We start from the raw sequence: 19,836 nt of genomic DNA, 5'->3' as shown, positions 1-19,836 counted from the left end.
GTCTCATAAGGTTTCAATGTAGCATATCTGCTGGATGAGGCATCAGTGTAAGCAAACAAATGGTAGAAGACTTGTTGATTTTACCACAATATATTTGTGCAGGATAGAGAAGCAGAGAATCTCAGTAAAGTATCCTTTTGATTTCAATTAATTTTCTCTTACTGTGTCTTAGCCACTTGTCTAATGCAGTTTAACATTCATATGAAATTACTGACAAAACAAAAGAAAACGGACAGTACCTTTTCATTTTTTAAAACCTAAACATTTATCTAAAATTCTTCAACAGTATGGTCTCTTCCTCAGTTTGTTTATTCTTTATATCTGAGAAATTTAAGAAAGCACTGATAAATTAGTATTTTAAAGAGGATGTGAAAACAGAATGTTTTTTCATGTGTAAATGGAATGAAATGATGAAATACTCCCCCTCTTTCAAAAAGCAGAAGGGATAACAAGCCAAGTTATTCACTGCTCCTGTCTTGTCTGAACTACGCCATGCATTCCACTCAGTTTCTTCAAACCAGCATCTCTGAGGCATGTTTAAGGTGCTGTCTTATATAGAACATGTAGACACTGTGACCTTAAACAGTATAGCCCCTCAGCCAGCATGGCTATGAGCAAAAGAAGAAAAATGAACTTCATTATTATAAACACTCTTTTCACACTTTCCTTTCATCCCCAGCAAGCTGGGGCTCCTGCTCTGGACGTATAAGGCTGGACCCCCACCTCTTGCTGACGCTGGAGTGGTCATTCACATCTGGGCTAAGTGTCTGTAAAGTGCTTCTGTTCTCAGTCACTGGTTTCACACTGAAATTGCACATGCTTATGCTGTGACCAACCATATTGTAATGGAATAGCAAATTTTGAGAAACTGCTTTCATCGTGATCACAACGTCAAAAGATAAGTGAGAATGGCCCACAGCATCGCAAACTAAAAGGAGATGATATCCCAACAATTCTGCTGAAATGATATATAATTAAAAAGTCTGCTGCCCTTGAACATTCAAGCATGGCTCCAAAGTAGAAATTAGGATTTCTGGAGGTTCATTTCATAGTACCTCTGCAAGATTTTTGTTCAATTTTAAAAATCAAAGTGCCTGCACTTACGGACCCATGCTGGGTATCACCTTCCCTTTTTGTAGGCTCTGAAGATTCAGATATCCATGACTAATCCAGCAGTCCAGTATCCTCAAGAATCAAATGGGTCTTGTTGGGTTTAACTCTTCTACAGATGGAGAAAGGAGATCCTCTGGGCTTGGGGACAGCAGGCTTTGTAGTCACTGGAGGCAATAAACATTTCTAGAGCTCAGTTTATCTGAACTACCTTAAACCTCTAGCTAGAGATGAGATTGTCCAGTAACTTCTATTTTATGTCCAATGACTAGCTTGGTTGTTGGTGTTTATGCTTTCAGTTCCTATGGTCAAGGAAGATGATCAATTAGTTATTTATTTGGGTCAAATTTTCACAATCCTAGAAATATCAACAAAGCCCTACCAAATTATCCAGTGGAAGATTTGTTCCTTAGCTGCTGAAGAGGTATGAACACCTGGGCTTCAGCAAGATTTGTAAGTGATCTGTGTGTCTTTAAACGCAATCACTACCGTTGGCTAGTCTTAGAAAAGAATTTCTCTACCTCCTTTTTGCTTTTCATATAATCATTACAATGGCTTATTGAAAACCTGTCAAGAGGATAAATAAGAAAAATGGACTGATATTTGTATGGGTTTTGAAAGGTGCATTCTTACTGCTGCTTCTTATTGATATTATTATAAGGAGGATGTTTACAGAACTGCTGGTGCTAGCGGAGATATCTGTGTAACTAAGCTCAACCCCTAAATTAAATTGACTATGCTATTAAAAATTTTGCTGTCTGTAATTGTAAGAAAGATTCTGGATCATCTTGATCCAACAATATCAACATGTATCAGAAAAGAAACTATTTCTCCAGACAGAAACTCAAAAATTGCCCTCAATTTCATATCAACAGTTCCTTAGGGGAATTTTCTGCGGAGCAACTCCATTTGCTTTCAGCTATCCAAGCCCACTAGCTTAGAAACATTCCTTACTAATGTTCCTCTTCCTTGAAGAGACTGTCTAGTCTGCCCTTCTGTAGCTTTTCCAGGGAATGAGCATTGATTCTGTCTGACTTCCCAAAGCTCCCACATATGCACACATGGAGGTACAGAAGAAGATAATTCCCCTTATCTCCTACCTGGCATTCATCATCCTTGCCACTGTCAAGAAACTCATCTCTCTCTCCTCCTGCTGCCTACTGTCTCTAGAGGTAGAAGAGTGTTGGCACCTGGAAGCCTATGAACAAGTTCAGAAAGACCACAGCCCAGACAAGACTTCATGGCTATCTGTCTCCTGCTTTTGGATGTGAATGATGGCCAATGATGGTGAAAAGCCCAAGACCCAGTCTGTAGCAGCCATTCTTTGACAGATAGCTACTGACTTCAACCAAATGTCAGAGATGACCCAGCCTCAGCAGCACCTTGAAAAATGCACTGCACCCACTGGAGTCAGGCACATCACCACCTATGCTTCAAGTCTACCTCATGCTTGGGAACCAGTTCTAACAACACGTTGCTTCTTTTGTGCTGCGTACTACTTGACTACACAGAGAGGAAGCTGGAGCAGACATCACCCTCCTCCTCAGTCTAGACACCAGCCCAGCATCTGAACTAGTGAGGAGGGTGTTAATTACTTCTTTTGCTACCTCTCTTTCTGTTTAACTTGCTAAGGCTTTCTTCAGGTCATCACAAACATTATTTCTTCTCCTCTCCTTTCTCTGGGAAACATGCACTATCAGTCTTTACCTTAACAAGTTTCATCCTTCTTCCCTGCTGCGACACTGAAGCCTGTGGCTCCGTAAGCCACAGCAAGAAGTGATGAGAGAATCCAATGAACCAGCATGTTTCTGCTCAGCAGCTCTCACCCGGCTCTATATATGATGAATATTTGGCAGCTCAACTGGTGGCTAGTGGCTTGCGGCACCACATTGGGCTGCCACGAGACAGGCGTCAGATATGAAATGACCGCAACAACACCACTCCAAATGCTGGGCTGCTGCAGTGAAATTGTGATAAAAAATGACACATGCAGATGCCAAAAAGGACAAAGTGAAAGGAAAGGTTGAACTATGCCCCAGTATGAAAACATTCATCTTAACTGACTCCTTGGCTTCATGGAGTTGCGTGAAGCAAGTCAAGCTACTTGCTCTTACAAAGAGGTAGTAGCTCCCCACCAATACACTGCCCTGGGGACAGAAATCATGACAAGCCCAACTGTGTGTTTAGGGGATGCTGTCCTGGTGCAGAGTGATGGACCAAGTCATCAACCTGCAATTTGTAGAACAGCAGAGGTCTGCATCATTTTAGATACTGGAATATGTATATATATACACCTGCTATTCACTGAGTCTACTGGAAAGTAACTTCTGTCAGCGTTACTTCTTAAGTATCTTACTGTCAGGCCAGGAACACCATAAGTGTTCATTCCTTCCCTGCTATCAGTGTCACCCTCCACAGTGAATGCTTCAGATACTGTACAGTCGGGAGAATTTTACAATATGAAAAAAGTTAAAAATTCCACCAGAGCAGTGCTTGTTTTTTCCCCTTTAACATATGACAATACTGCAAAGCCTGTTCTTGATGCACTAGACTTGGGGGAGGGCTTGGAGTTGTGCTTTTTCATTGGCTATGGTGTTTTGTTTTTTGTTTTGTTTTGTTTTGTTTTTAATGTATTTTTCAGGGGCAGGCCACGGAAAGGCAAAAAAGTCCCAACTAGAGCTTTGAGTACTTTTGCAGCCTGATACAGATCAGTTAAAATACATTGGTTAGGATACTTTCTTAGTGTACTCTACCCTTTGCTGTCTAGAAGATTTGCAAGCAGAGTGCACACATTACAGAATGCTGTCTCTGCACTGATTATTTATAATGATAACACACTGACGCTCAAATTACACTGTGTTCTGCCTGCTGCCTTCTATCTTGTCCTTCCCTACAAGCAGCCCAGAGGTAGGACGTTCATATGTGCTTGTAAAGTGCCTATTGCTGCAAACATTAATAAGAGCTATCACTTAGGAGCAGTTACTTACACTTTGTTTAATCTCTAATGGATTCTTCTAAATATTTACAGTAGAACAGTTGTCAGACCAAATGCTGGAAATCACTGGCATCTTCCCAGAAGCCAAAAGGAAGGAGGAAAGAAAAGAAACCCACTCATTGCATTCTTCTGTGGGGTTTTAGCAAGTCAGGGTCTGCATTCTGTAATGTGGTGGCGCTGAGCACAGGTACCTCCGGACATTTGTGCACACACCAGCCTCGAGCACCACAACTGTGTTTCAGCCACATAAATTTGCCTTTACTCTTTCTAATTCTGAGGGAAGTGGCTGTTTGCTCTGCAGACCCTGAAGTAAATAAACTATCTGAAAGGACAGCGTCTGCTACAAGAGATGGAGGATCTCCAAGCTGTTCGGGCTGTTGGGATAGGGCAAGATGCTGTTTGTTCTTGGTTGTGCTGCACACCACACGTGGGGAGTATCTTGGCTGTTAGATCTGGAGCCTGCATCGCTGTGAGGGAGGTGTGCAGGAGGGACACAGGACGGGGCAGCAGTGAGAGCATGTGGCTCCTGGGAGGGACCTCTGTGCCAGGCAAGTGACCGACACGTGGGGCCCTGGGCAGGCAGTGAGGAAGGGAGGCAGGAGCAGAGGAAGGATGGCAGCTACACCACTGCCATAAAGATTGCAGAAGTGCCAGCACATTGGAGGGAGACCTGAGACAGAAGGTATTTGTGCAGCTCTTCAGCTCCCACTGTGACACAGCGCGTCACAAAAAGGCTCTAAGGGTTGTTGTCTTGCTTTGGAAAAAAATCCACTGATTTTAAAATGAGAGCTTTGCCTGAGTAAAGCTCAGTATCTGTGATACTTGCCCAGTTACAGAAGTTTTCTGTAGTATTTGCTATTGTAAGGGCCTGCCCTAATTTTGAGATGTGTATGTGTGTGTGAATGTGTGTGTGTGAACGCATGTGCGAGAGAGAGAGAAATCTCACTGCCTAAAACGGTTCTGCCAAGATAAACTTTGGAGCATTTTATAAATTAACTCTGCTCTATGTGTTTATTTTTCTTTTGGAGATTCTAAAAGGAGACTGTTCAACTCATCTTATTAGGGGCAGCATACTTTTTTAAAGAGAAAAATAAGTTCCTGCTCTGCACTGGAAAGTATTTGCTATTTTCAGCTAAAAGTATTCTTTCCTTCTGACCTGGCATATTAGATAAGATTTATATTTCTGACCTGACATTAGGTAGTTAAGATTTATTCTTTTATATTAACTTTACTGAGCTTGCAAGCTATTCATTTACAGCACAGGGAATATATTTATGGCAGAAGCAAAGAAAGTTCACTACAAAGTAGTAAAATATGTTATTAGGAGTGTCCCGTAGACTGATGAAAATTGTGAGTACCCTTGCAGCTGGCTCCCTTCTGGCTCTTTTTTCCTTCTTTGTTACTTCAACTTTAAAATTTGAATTTGAAGTCAGTTTCAACAGTGAATAACTTAAAAGAGTCCAGATGATTCTAATATATCCACGTATATGTATATGTGTGTGTGTATGTGTTGTGATTGAGAGGTGCAGGGAAGGGGATAACAAGTGACTTGAATTCTCTCCGTGTTCTGCTGGCAATGACCCACGCATAAGTAACATTGGACCTTGCTCTGCTGCCAGTATAAATCAGGAGTAACTCCACTGAGGTATGAAGCTGGTGTGTGAGTGAGAGCTGAATCAGATCTATAGCTTTCCTATGTCCAAAGGTGTGGGCCCAGGCAATCTGTTAATGTCCAATTTACTTAAAGAGGAGAACCGCAGACTATGATGGAAACCTGGAAGCACTTCAAGCCTCTATAGACAGAGGCCTCCTATTGAAATCAGTGACAAAACCTCCCATTAACTTCAATAAGAGCAGAATCAGGCCCTAAAAATGGCTGGAAGCCAAAGGACTGGATGGCTCATGAAATAGGTAATAAGAGCTGATGACTTTCACCGATAAATCACCAACGCAAACCTGTCTGTGCTCGGTTTATACTCAAAATTGCTTTCATCTGACGTTTGTTTGAAACTGTCCACATTGTAAAACCTTCAGGAAGAACTGGCAGTCGTGATAGCTGTCTCAGCAAGAGGCCGACGGCTGGACGGGGTGTGGTATCTCTTCCATCCCCACGTCATCAGAGGGAGTCCATCTTACAGAGAAGCGAGAAGCACTGGCCCGCCCATAGAGAGAGCCGTGCTTGGGTTCTGTCATTAACCAGAGGTTTTCGATTTCAGAAACTGTCAGGCTAGCTCTGTAAATCCACTTAGGCTGAAAATATTGGGGGAGGAGGTTACTGTAGCAAGCCAAGAGGAGGAGGAGATGTTTCCATTTGTAGACATTATTCAACTGCTGTCACAAGAGAGAAAGAATAGAGATGTGCAGAGCTTTGAGGAATTCAATGTGTTGAAGAAAGGGCTTGGCATACGGAAAGCTAGGACGATCAGGCATTACGAAAGCTAGGAGTTGCTTATAGAGTGCAATGCGTTGCAGTTCAGCTGAAGAATTGCACTGCTGATCCCTTCCGTGACACCACACCACTCTGCAGCTGAGAAGGAGGGTTTTGTAAGAACCCTACTAAACTGAGACCCATTGTTCTGCTATCTGAGCATCTAGCAGCACTCCCTGACAAAGTTTTGGGGAAATGCAAAACATTATGGGGAGGACTTTCGACTTTCCTCCCCCCTTCCCCCAAATATTTTTGCAATCAGTAAACTTTTTCTGCTGGTCCCTGAAGGATCCTGTCCTACTTCTTGGAGAGCAGTAGACAAACTGGGTGAATATCTTGGTACCTGTGCTTGGCCTAACAGCCCTAGACGTGTTTGATGCCAACTAGCAAATTCATGAGTTCAAGACTTTCCAAATGGCACCCTTCATGCTCTTACATTTGATAGCCCTCAGGGCTATGTACTTTATTAGAGCATGCAAGTTTTTCCAGCTCCCTCCTTACTTCTACCAGGCCATGTCAGACAACTGCTGTAAGGATTCATATTTTCTTTCTGTATACGCAAAGATTCATAGCTTATTTTTACAACGTGGCTTTGTAAATCAAAGAAGCCATTCACTGCTTATTTTTTCTCACCCAGAAACCCACTGCTATCATCAAGTCATCATACCATGGCTCAAGGGCATCTGCTCTCTTTCCACCACTTCTGATCAAAACGCTGAGCTCAGAGCCACAAGTTGCAATAACTTGTGGCTTGGCATCAAAATGGAAAAGTATGCCAAGGGTGCAATCTGCTTATAGGTACGAAGTGGGAGGGAGGGTAAGGGAATACTAAGGGAGAATTCCTTTTGGGTGACACTAAGGAAGAACAGGAATTGGTAGTGATGGGAATATTTCAGAAAGTTGTTTTAAAAAATCATATGAGAAGGTGCACAATATTTATATCCCGCATAACATTGCTGCATGTTAATTCTGTCAGGTGTGTCTACTTTGGTTCACTGCATTCACCTGCTAGGTCTTGTTTCCAGTAAGCTTGAGTCGGATCCAGGCATATTATGGGTAGTGCGGAGGACATGGAGCGTGTCTGTATTATATCAGGCAGGCTAACGGAGCTGATCTAGAGTTCCTCTACCCCTTGCCACTTCTGAAAATGCAGCACTTTGGGTCTATCCCTGTGCTTACTCTTTTTAGCTGGTATACTGGTATATATGTATATATATATATATAACTGGTATACTAGCCATACTAGTATGGCTTGGTGTATGTTCTCATTCTGTGAATCCCTTCAGTCACTGCATTGAAAAGTAGTGCCAAAGTTCATAGATATAGAAAAAGAGGGAAACGGAAGCTTGGTAACTATAACTGAGGAGATAATACAATAGGAGAAAGCTCATGAGTGCTGGATGGGGTGAAAAAGCATGGGGAACACAGTGAAAGTATCCCTCCCACACTTTTAAATGGCAAATTACATCTGTTCTTTGACAAAAGAGGGTGAAATAGCCTCACTACCCTTACCAGCACCTCATGAAGAGAAGTGCAGACTGCATGGCTCTCTTTGGCTTGGTGAGTGAGGACAAAAATCCCCCACCAAGTATCATGGTCTTTTTTAATAGCCTATATAAACATTTAGGCTGTATTCTGAGGATATGCAAATCTCATGTTGGCAGAGCTCTGTGAGTTATTTGCTTCCCGACACAAGCTTTAACTAGAAGCAGAATCAATCCGTTAACCTTTGGGAGATGTTTATTCTGCCTAAACCAACTCCCAGTAAAAACAATGCCGAGACTCTAATTGAAAACCTTGTGTTAACCTGGCATGTGTCTTATGATCATGGTATTTTTGTCATCTAATAAATGATATGAAAATCAATATTCCCTGATGTTTCCTCAGCACATACAGATACAGATAAAGATACAGCTACAGATACACATGGACACATGGACATACGCTGCGATAATGTTACCAGCAGTGCTGCTGAGTTATCACAAGGGAACATGAAGATCCTTCTCCACCACCACTGAATTGCCCTGCCCAGAATCCATCCAAACAATTATTTTCTTTCTCCTCATTGACTCAGATGTCCAACCTGGTGATACATGCCTCATGAAAAGCCAGAAAGTTTTACCTGTCCACGACCAAAAAAGTTTTAAGCATACCAGGCTAAACAGAAAGAGAAGGGGATCCCCTACCAAGCTTCCCATTCAATTTTTGTTTTAATTTAGTGTTTGATTTAAACTATGCAGCTAATGATTTTGTTTACTGTGACCAAACAGACCATAAAAACAGTGGGAGAAAAGGTGGAGTTTTCAGACAGACCAAAGTTTTGAAACAAAATTTCTTGTTTCTAGGGTTATCTGTCCTTTATGTCTTAAGATGATTTCAAGTGAGAACACTTAAAGAACATGTCAAAACCTTTAATTCTTGCTTAAGTCTATGTGAATTTGTATGCACATATATTATGTAAACTGTATATAGATGAAGATATGAAGGGCAGGGAGAAAGGGAGAAAGACACAGTTGACTAAATACATGGGCATGCATAAACATATTTTCAAACAAAATTGTGTATTTGGGTAGTATTTTGTGAATGGCTTTAAACACTATCCTGCATTTTTGGTAGGTGCGTGGTTTTCTGACACTTCTGTCAAGTGTTATAAATGATGGTCAAAAGGATCTTTTTAGGAGATCATAGGCAAATGTTGCATAAAGTGTATTTTTTCCATCTCAAGGATGACAGCTCTAGGCTTGTGTCTTGTGTGATTCTAGGGAATGAAATATGTAAAAGAGAGAACTGGGAGACAATGAACACGAGATGGAAGACTCTTCTGAATAAGCTGTCTTATATGCAATACTGCAATTTCTGTGGCTGATCTGATCTCTTTTGGACAAGATGTGCCCAAGGTCTCTGCATATCCCAGATGAAAAACACAGGCCCTTTTCGGTGCACACAACAGTAACCACAGACAGTCAGGAAACCAGGATGGAAGACTCAACCAAGAAATTCCATAGACAAATAACTTATTCTTCAAGACAACAAATTTTACAAGGCTTCGGAAAGGATCATGGCCTTACTTTTGTAATGTTCAGTGGTCTTTTAGTGGTAACTGTATTTGAAATCCTTTTTTACTTAATCAGTAAATCTGGGAAATGCAAGAAAAGACAACTCTTTTGATTAATCTATTTTATCTGGACTCAGATGTGATTTACACGGAGGAAAAAATGAACTTCTCCTAGCACTGGTTAGGTGGGAAATTATATGATTTCAGGAAGAGGTGAATGGCAGCTTGTTTTCATCTTGGAAGTGTACAGTCTACAGTTTCCTTCGTGGCAAGCCAGATCTTGGCAAACCCCCCATTCACATTGTTCCACACCTCCATAAAGCTGGGGACGACCTGTGTTCATCAGAGTATCCAGCCACAGCACACAAATAAATTGCAAAAGAAAGCTTATGTGAAATCTCCTCCATAATTTTCATGTTGACGGAGCCCACTTTGGCCCTTAAGAGATCACATAATCATAAAACATGTCACCATTTGTTACATTATTTCCTTAAATATACTTAATTCAGAGTTAGTAATGTAACAGCTTCTTCTTTCTGAGAATTACTCAGATGAAAGGACATGGTGCCCATTTATGGAAGAGAAACAGCATTCTCAAATCACATAAATTTTGTAGGTTGTTACCGGAAATAGATGATACCAACAGAGAAAGGAAAATATTTTTGTCCACAATATATACAGGGGAATTTGTTTTTACAGTTACCTCTTACTTAAAATAACTTTAGTCTTTTCTTAGAAAATAGTACATGACCTAAGCAGCCATAAGGATGTCCTCTTGCTGATATTCACTCATACCTGAAGCCTACCAACAACTTCTTACATGACTGAAGCTGCTCATCAGTGGATAATTTAAATAGCACATTTTAAATATTTTATCTGTAAAACCAGGATCTTGGACTTAAAAATACTTATCCAGGATGTAGCACCAGTTATATATTCTATGCTGTCATACAGAATTGCACGTTCAGTTTTAATACATCCTCAACTCTGAAACTCATTAAATGCTCAACTCTTCATAAAAGAGAAACCTAAAAGACAAATGTGTGACTTCGTTTTGGACTGCAAAACATAACCTATATCTTTGCAAAATAACAAACTGTGTAATTTATTTACCTTTCCAGCCAGTAAGATCTTGTCTATTATATTTTATGACATCTGTGGACACTATGCCCAGTGCCTCATCTTAGGTGATTATTTTCAATGCTGTGTTATACTAAAACTTTCTGGAATCTTCATCCATCTCCATGTGTTTGCTAAATTCATGCACTTAACATCTTCTGACTCTGACTACATGTTAAATAAATATCCTTTGGTCCCACTCAGTTCTATTTTGCAGGGGTAATTCTTCATTCAGCAGTGTAGCATAAAGTAAAATAAAACCAGCAACCCCTTATTCAGTGGCATAGAAAAAACGTAGTGAAATTAATTATGAACATTCTAGGAAAAGGAAACAAGGTTATGAAACACTTGCCGACACTGGTATTTGTAATCTTCATGAATAAGCAATCTAATAATGCAGGGCAAGTGTGCGTGGGAGGCATGCTCTGAAGAAACTGGCTGTTTTCCTCTCTCTGACCGGTGGAGCTGTTATGAATAAAAAATGTTGTTGCTAAAGGGACCTGTAATAAATCCTGTTGGGAGTATTACATGTGCTGATAACATATATAAACTTTGTAAACATATTAAAGTGTCAGGTTTTAGTAGCTCTGGTTCATGTGGATGTTTGTAAATGTTAGTCAAGAAATGCAATGGAAACCTTGTTGCACCAGCTGTTTGCTCCTATGTTTCTGGCTCACATGAGAGCTTTCTCCTTCTCCTTCCTCCAAGAAATGCTATTCCTCAATTCGTAGGGGAGATGAGGAAAAAATGCTCAAATCCTACATCTGCTGTAACTTCCCACCATAATGCTATCACCAGGAAAGCTGCTCCCTGGTGAGCTATTTTGAGAGAAGTGGGGTGGATGAGCTAGTGACTGATAAAGGATTAATGCTATTCTGAACATCACTGCTTTGTGTAGTGATGCCCTCAGTCGATGCTTTGGTGGAAGTACTGTTAGCAGCCCTGACAGCAGCATCCAAGTTGCTTTCTAACACATGGAAAGCATTGGGTGCCTCCAAAATGCACTGACAAAAAAAAAAAAAAAAAAAAAAAAGAGCACACTGAGCAAGGAATTCTCAGCTGGGGTCAGAAACTGATTCAAATCCTAGCTGTCCGTGGGGTTTGGTGCCCTGGCCCAGCCCCGCAAGCTACTGTGTTCTTTAACAAAGCAAAGGAGGCCTCAGTCTTGTCTTTTGAAACACACTGTGAAGGAGCAGCAGCCTTGTTGCTCTTAATGTATCCAAAAGCTTAGCAGCAAAAATATTCAGCTAGGAGTTGGAAAACTAGGGTAAAGTAACTATTCTGTCTCACCTGACTCTAGCCCATGTCATCTAAGGTGCTTTGGTTGCACCCATTAGCACAGGAGAGGAGAGGGCTGGTGAGCCCACTGTCAGCAAGTAGTCGCCTGCCTGGGGAAACCTGAGCTACCTTTGGAAGAAATTTGGTTTGTTATTTTTGTTAATCGTTATTCTCTGTTTGCTGCCTTTTTACCCAGGGTTTCTGTAAGAGCAAATGTCGGTCACTGCAGAAGAGACCTGAGCTCAGAAGTCTCCTGTGCCAGGTGAGGGCTCAGAGTTGGCAAGCTGACAGCTCATGGTAGAAACAACAAAACATCTGAGAAATGCCCATGCTTCAGGGATGAACTGGCAGTTAAGCAGGGCTTTGAAAGTAAGGGACTCAGGTGTTTAAATCCTGCCCCAGACACACCTTAGGCACCTAAGTCCCGTTCTTGGATCTGAGCCTTGCTGTTTCTCCCCTAGCACTTTACAGGAAGCCGCAGAAATCACACATCATTGCTATTCCAACACTCATCAATGAGCTCCTGTTTTATTTTACAGTGCCCCAAAATCTGCTTTACCCTGCAGGAAACATCAAACATCTGAAATCCCATCTCGAACCTTTTAAGTTTAAACACAAAACATGTCAGGACGTAAAGCTGACACACTATAAGGAGCTTGAAAGGATAATGTTTATAGCAGCGCACTACCATAGCTCTGTATAGACCTGCAGTTCAAGGTTTTGCTTTCATTTAAAAGTATCACTATAAGCATCCCTTTATGTTCTTCCCGAAATTACTCTGCTGTGTGGAGCAGAAGCATCGGCACAGTGCAGGGACCTCGGTGCCACCCCAGTGAGAGGCGAGGTTCCCTTCCCATCTCTCGCTCTTCAGCTCCGATCCCCAGATCAACAGCACTGGAGCCGTGTAAGTTTTGTGGCTCTTTTCCTTGAGCGGGTGCTATTTTTAATCACACAATTAAATAATAACATTTTAAAATGTGTGATCTATAGCTTACAAGCGAGAAATCGAAACACACAAAGATGTTTGTTAGTCAGCTATCCTATAAGTAGTGTTGCTCATTGCACTGTTCATGACTAACAACAAAAATATAAACTGTTAATAAATCCCATTGGATTTTATTATGACAGTGTCCAACAAGTAATTATTATGTCACTACCAGTAATTATTTATGAGAATGTTGTAGATTTTTTTTATTATTATTATTTTATTTATTTATTTATTTATTTTGAGAGAGACAGAACATGTTTTGCATGAACAAATACTCTCTGAATATTTTTATCTGCTGCATTGTTTGTGGTAATAGCAGACAGACAGACTTTTGAATAAAAAAGCATATGGTTTCAGCTGCCTTTTGTCATCTGATAAGATTGCTTTGTTCTGAATTATTTTGGTGAAAAATTGGCAAAGTGATTTTGAGTTGTTCAGAATCCAAAATTAAAAATTAGACAAAAACATTATTATTTTTTTAGACTTTATATCTCTTTCACCAGGCTTTCACAACTTTTAAATTTATTTCAAGAGCAAAAGAGACAACTTTATTGTAGGGAGGGAAGTTCTTAAGAACCCCTATGGTTTTACTGGATGAGTTTTCCGAGTAGTCACCGTCTATAAATGATTGAATATGAAATGATAGACAGTTTATTAACATTAGTGGATAACAGCAAGAGTCAAGTCAACATTTGCTTTATTAACTAGAAGGGAAAGTGATCAGGCTAAACAACATATTGAGTACATCTGATTTTTAAGTTTTCACTCAATTTTTGTTGATTAGATATTAGGACTTAAATTGTCTTCAGGAAAAACGAAAACAAAAACTTTACAGCAAGAAGGAACAGACCAGGGATTTGCAAAGGCTTGGTACACTAATTACAAGCTTAAAAGAATAAAATAATTTCAGCATTAACTGTATTGACTTCAGTTGGGTCAGTAGGTGAAAGTAGTAAAATAGCTGTTCTTTTTGTACGCTTAAGAAGGAGATTGCCTCCCAAGGAGATGATATATCAGAGTTTTGAAAGGTACAGGGCATTGTTTTTTCTTATATAGGTATCATACATATTTGGATCGTAAAATTTTGCAAGTACTGTAGCACAAGGCTTCTTCCAAACTCAAAATCTTTCCTGAGATCCTGCAGAAAAAGAGCCCTCTCCAGCTCCAGAAAACTCCATGGGATCTTCTCCACTGAAAACTATGGAGGCAGGTTCAAGCTCTAAAATCATCACATTAATTCTATTTTGTTCTTTCTGCAAAGAAAAATAGGGCTTTTATATATCTGCTGATATACATCCTATATCAATGGTTTTGAGAAGTGGTGGTGATATATGCATTTACAGTTTAACAGAAATTTTAAATAGTCTAAGAAATGCCTTCAGCAGCTGAAAGGAAAAAAAGAAAAAAGAAAGAAAGAAATTATCACCATTTCAGATGTCAGATATGAAATGGGAACTGGTCTGTAATGTTCTTTACTCTCACATGCTAAGGCTCTTGGGATAATAATACACATTGTTCCACAAGCAGATGGTATACTTCAAGCACGGGTCTACGTGCACATATAGTTTAAAAACAAAACAAGACAAAACAAAAATTAAGCTAACTACCTCGTAAATCTTCTAATGCTTTCAGCAACGGGTAGTGTTTTTCTAATATTTAATTATTTAAGATATCACTACTATAAAATATGTTCACAGTTTATGAAAATACGATGAAACAGTCCTACGGCTGCTTTTGTTTCTAATGACTGTAATAGGAAATTTACAGTCTATTTCGAAACAAACAGGATCTCATCCAAAAATGAGAAATACAGTTTCATTGCAAAAAAAAAAAGATGCACTTGTCACCAGCAAAGTATTTACTCTGACAATACAAATATGCAATCATCACAGAAAAAAAAAATGTATCAGCGACATACAAATACTTTGAAAGAGAAAACTAACAGTGAAAATAATTTAATCTTGCCCAAGGACAGAATCAGCTTACTTGATGGCTGCTTACTTGGCTAACTTCTGCCCTAAATTATTGCACTATGATACTAAATTCATTTCCTTTAAAAACAACAACAAAAAATGTTAGCAACACCTATTTTATGTTTAGAATATGTTATATTACTATCTGTGCCATGCCAGCCCTAAACATACATACAGGTACTAGAAATATACATATCGATGGTGAACTATTAATAATTTTAAAAGTCTCCAAAATGTAGCATTGTTTTAATTAATAATGTAATTCCTCTTTTCCTGTTGCAAAATAAGTAAATTTTAACTCTGTGTGGATAACACCCTTCCAGAGGGTGTAAAAAAAACGAAGGCGTAATTTTGCCAGTTTGCATTCTGTCATTTCTCTTCTGTTTTATTTCATACAGCCATGTTTTCAGTCATGCAGTCACACACTGACTTAATTTTGGACTTGTACATGGCTGTGCATGAGGAAGACAGCGAGGCAGAGAGTTGGCCAGGTGGATCCCTCCACTTGTGACCGTGACCAGGAGCGGACGCTGTAAGACCCGCTGTCCTGCGGCAGCGGAGGAGCCCGGAGGAGCCCATGGAGGGGCAGCTGAAGGAGCAAACTCCCTTACGGTGACGGCGCTGCTGCTTCGGGAGCCCTGGGACAAAGGGACAAAGGCAGGACGCAATTGCCAGCATCAGGCCCCGATGGGCTACCAGTATCAGGCACGTTGCAAACCCACTACGTCGTGCTGACGGTTTTACACCCTGGTGTAGGAGCCGCGATACAAACGCAGAACTTTCTATCTATTTTCTGTCACTGTGTTTATTCTGGTGATTCCCAAATTTAGCCCCCGGCTCACTCACAGCCCACAGGGTCACGGCAAATGCTCCGGAGGTCATTCACAGAGCCGTATTAAATAATGCTTCATTTCCAGCAGTTAAAAGGTCAATGAGAAAGGTGTACAACTGTCGGTACTGAGTTTTGAGGGTTGCTGGTGATCTGCAGAGCCAAAATATTTTGGAGCTATTGACTTAATCCTACTTCTTTTCTCAGAAAACTGTACACACTGGCAGGTATGTAGAACTTCTCAATTATTGGTATGCTACTCTATACTTGCTGCATATTAATCTCTCTTGTAGGACCCAAATAAGCAACTCAATTTGTTAATCTTAAGTGCTCTTATCAGAATAAAAACACAAATCTCTTTGCTAATGGCATGTTTGCTTTGAACTTTTATTGATCATGTCTGCTGTGTCTAATTATGGACACAATCCCCTGTCCACACTCTGCTGTTGACTTCGGATGAGTTTCACCTCTCTACAGCCAACTATGTCCTGTATGAGACAGAAATTTAGGATGCTCAAGCTGGTAAATGCAGTAGGAGTTTGGGGAGTGAAAGACCAGACTTTTCTCCTAGTAAAGATTACTTTGACAATACAAAATAAGTAATACTTCAGGTCCAGGTCCTTCTGCTGGGGTAAATTAAGAAGGAAAATTCAATTTATATGAGCTGAGAGTTTGGCCAAGCATATTCTGAATTAGTCAGTTCAGGCTTTGTTATTCTTTTCTCCTAAAATACGGCAGCATACAACATGATAGATTCTACACAACATAGGCCCTCGGATATTTAACAAAATGAAGTAACATGGGCTCACTGATTCATTGCTTGACAGCAAGTAGTTTGGGCTGCATTTAAAAACGCACAGGTAGAACGGAACTTTGAAAGCACGTCCCCAGCAATGGGACTAGGACGTACGCTTAAAGGAAGCTGATGAGGAAAAAAGAAACGGAAATCCAGAGAGAACCTTCCACGCAGCAGACAGAGGGCTTTGACAGGTGTCTTCTTTATCTGCACACTGACACTTTTTCAAGTTGCATTCTTCATGAATAACTATTTATAGATTTTAAAAGCTAAAATACTAAGTGCAAATGGTGACCCTAACCTCTGCTGTAATTACTTCCATAAACACTCACGCTAGTTTTCGCTTTGCACCCAATACCTAGTGGTTACACCAGAGCATGGCTTACAGCCAGCCTGATCCGAAGATCTCAACCAGCAGACAAGGTGCACCATGCCTAGGTGAGATGCTCTGGTGGTTATCTACCTTCCCTTACAAAACAAGGAGCCAACTTTCCAATAGCCATCCCGCCTATTTCTAGCTGTGATTTTTTTTCAGCCACTTATTCCACTGTGAATTTAGCTCAACTCTCATCTCTTAAACATAAAACTGTGAGCAGCTTCTTGGTACCTTCCTTATGCACCAAACCAGCTAATTTTTGCAGCCAGCAATTCCAGCTGTCGTTCCCGAAAGTTATGCAGCTAAAGGAGGGGAGCTAAGAAAGACCCGGGCAGGACCGGGCGAGGAGCACACACACGCACAAGCGCTCTCACACACGCACACTCACGCCCGGCAGCCCCGATGCTGGCATATAGCGGCTGCCCTGCGCCCAGCAGCCCGGGGCAGCACGGCGGCTGCCTTCCCCCCCCATAGGAGTGACCTGGCGACCTCCGCGGGGCAGCGGCCGGGCCGAGCCGAGCCAGGCCAGGCCGAGCCGAGCCGAGCCGCGCCGCACCTGCCGCCGGCTGCCCGCCGCGGCACAGGACAGCAGAGGTCGCCGCTGGCCCGGCTCTGGGCCCGGCTCGGCACGGCACGGCGCGCACAAGGTGCTCCGGGGCTGCCCCCGCTGCGAGTCCCCGCCGCCGGGACCCCGCGGTGCCCCCTTTTGCTCCCCAGGGGGGTCCCGTCCCCCCTCTCCCCCCGGCCGAAGCCCTGCACCGCGCCCGTCGGGGGCCGTCGGGGGCCTCCCGCGAGTTGTGGGGCGCGGGGCAGCCGCAGCTTGCGGGACGGCGGCTGCCAGGGTTAAAGGAGAGGGTGGGAAGGGATGGAGGCTGCGGGGCGCTCCATTGCCAAGGACAATAAATCGGCCGCCCTGACGTGTTTTGCTTAGCCCCGGGTGCTCCCTCCGCCGTGGGGAGCGCAGGGCCGTGCTGCGCCCCGCTGCAGGGCTCCGTGGGTGAATCGGAGCTTGTGCGGGGAGGCGAAGAGCACAAAGGAGGCTTTCAGGCGCTGGCAGCGGCGCTCGGGGGAAGGGAACGAAGGCAGAACGAAAAAAAAATAATATTAACAGCACCCCCCGCCCCCTCCCCGAGGAGGTAAATCGGCGTACCCCTCGCTGATTAAATGCAGGCTGCCGTGCTTTCTGACACTGTCCCGGCATCTGCCGCCGGCAGGCGCAACCAAAGCGGCCCCGCCGCCGTCGGTGCGCGGAAAGTGCCTGCCCCGAGCTGCCGGGGGCGGCCGGGCCCGGGGCGCGTCCCCACAGCGGAGCCCCCCCGGTGCCCCAGGCGGGACCAGCGCCGTCCTGCAGGCGCCGTTCCCAGGGACCCTCCTCACCTCGGGCCGGAGCGGCGTCCCAGCACGGCGCCCCCGGGTGCTGCCCCGGAACCCCCGGCTATGCCCCCGGGACCCCCGGGTACTGCCCCGGGACTCCCGGGTGCTGCCCCGGGACCCCCGGTCCCCGCCCGCCGCCAGCCCGGCCCCGGGCGGCTGCCTGCTGCGGCGGGCATCGGGGCTGCCTGGGTCAGACGGGGGGGCTCCCTCCGTCCCAGGGGCACTAAAACCGTCCGAAATGTCGGGCCGCAGTCCCCGGGCAGAGCCGGCGAGCGGGGACGGTGCCACCGCGGTGAGCGGAGGCTGGAGGACCCCCCAGCCCCCCTCTCGCCGTCGCTGGGTTTGCTCTGCGGTGTTGGTCCGTCCCGGCGGTTCTTGGGGAGGGGGCTGCCCTCTCCGTCCTCCCCCGGATCGCTAAGCTGTGTCCGAGGGTGGAGAAAGGCGCTCGGGGCATCGCGGCCAAAACCAAAGTTACCTGTCGCGTCATCCTGCTTTCCCTTTGGGAAATGCTAAGAAAGGCAGAGCTCCCTTTTACCGCACATTAAAATAAAAAGGAGCACACTCAGGTCTTCCCGGAGCCGGCGCTGCTCACCCCGGCGAGGTGAGAGAGCCCAGAAGGGGCTGGGAGCTCGCCTCCATCACCCCTCCAACTCCACCAAACTCCCGCAGCAAATCCGCTCGGGCGCGCCGCGGGCGCGGGACTCGCTTCCTAGCGCTAGCAAAGGCGCCGGGGGCACACGGAGCTCCCGAGCAGGTGAACGGCACAACGAGAGGAAGCAGAAGTTATCAAAGTATAAATCTCTTCGCACTTACTTCTTCCCTGTCGCCGTACCCTGGAGGCGTGCTGGCTGCCAATGTATTCCATAAAGTTCAAAGTGATAAAAAACCAAGAAAGCAGTCGCAATTGCATAGTAACCCTTTGAGAGTTCGACTTCTCCTTTTCGTTGGTTTTGTTTTTTCCTTTCCTTTAAAAATAAAAATAAAAAATCGGGGTGCTAGGCGGCAAGGGATGAACACAGCAGCAGAAATACCTGCACTGAGATCCAAAGCTGGGCTTGGCTGGGCTGGTGGCCTTTGCCTTTTTTTTTTTTCCTTTTTTTTTTCCTTTTTTTTTTTTTCCTTTTTTTTTTTTTTATCCTTTTCCTCGCCCCTCCGCTTTTCCCTATTGCACTTGGAAACCGTCCGGCCCGCTACCTGCCGCAAACCTCAGGGGGGTCTCAGCAGCGGAGAGGAGCCGTGCAGCCGCCGCCGGGGTCCATGCCGTGCCGGCGGCCGGCACCATGATGTGGGGGCGCCGGGGGGTTGCGTGCGTGCGCCGGGCGGGCGAGGTGCCGACAGGACGGACGGACGGACGGACGGCCGTGAGAGAGAGAGGAGTGTGCGAGGGCGGGAGCGCCGGGGAGGGGGGGGGCAGGAGGAGGACCCAGCCCCGCCGCCGCCGCCGCCGCTCCGGAGCAGCCTCGCTCTGCGCCGCGGGCACCGCCAGCCGCCGGGCGGGCGCAGGTGGGCCCGGCC

General features: G+C 44.0%; 1 protein-coding gene across 6 annotated transcripts in view; it reads right to left on the bottom strand.

Annotated features, from left to right (window-relative positions):
* The window catches only part of RSPO3 (R-spondin 3), a 61,162-nt gene extending 41,367 nt beyond the window's left edge, over positions 1-19,795 (bottom strand). For 4 of the 6 annotated variants that reach the window (XM_083828355.1, XM_083828358.1, XM_083828357.1 and 1 more), the window contains exon 1: positions 19,135-19,795. In XM_083828355.1, coding sequence (XP_083684481.1) covers positions 19,135-19,231 — 97 coding nt within the window. In that variant the 5' untranslated portion in view covers positions 19,232-19,795. The remainder of the gene's footprint in view (positions 1-19,134) is intronic. The other 2 variants (XM_083828354.1, XM_083828356.1) reach the window with 2 other exon arrangements.
* Positions 19,796-19,836: the final 41 nt, after the last annotated feature.

This window comes from Anser anser (assembly GCF_964211835.1).
Source record: "Anser anser genome assembly, chromosome: 3".
NCBI classification, from domain to species: Eukaryota; Metazoa; Chordata; class Aves; order Anseriformes; family Anatidae; genus Anser; species Anser anser.
This window is presented reverse-complemented; position numbering and strand designations above follow the sequence as displayed.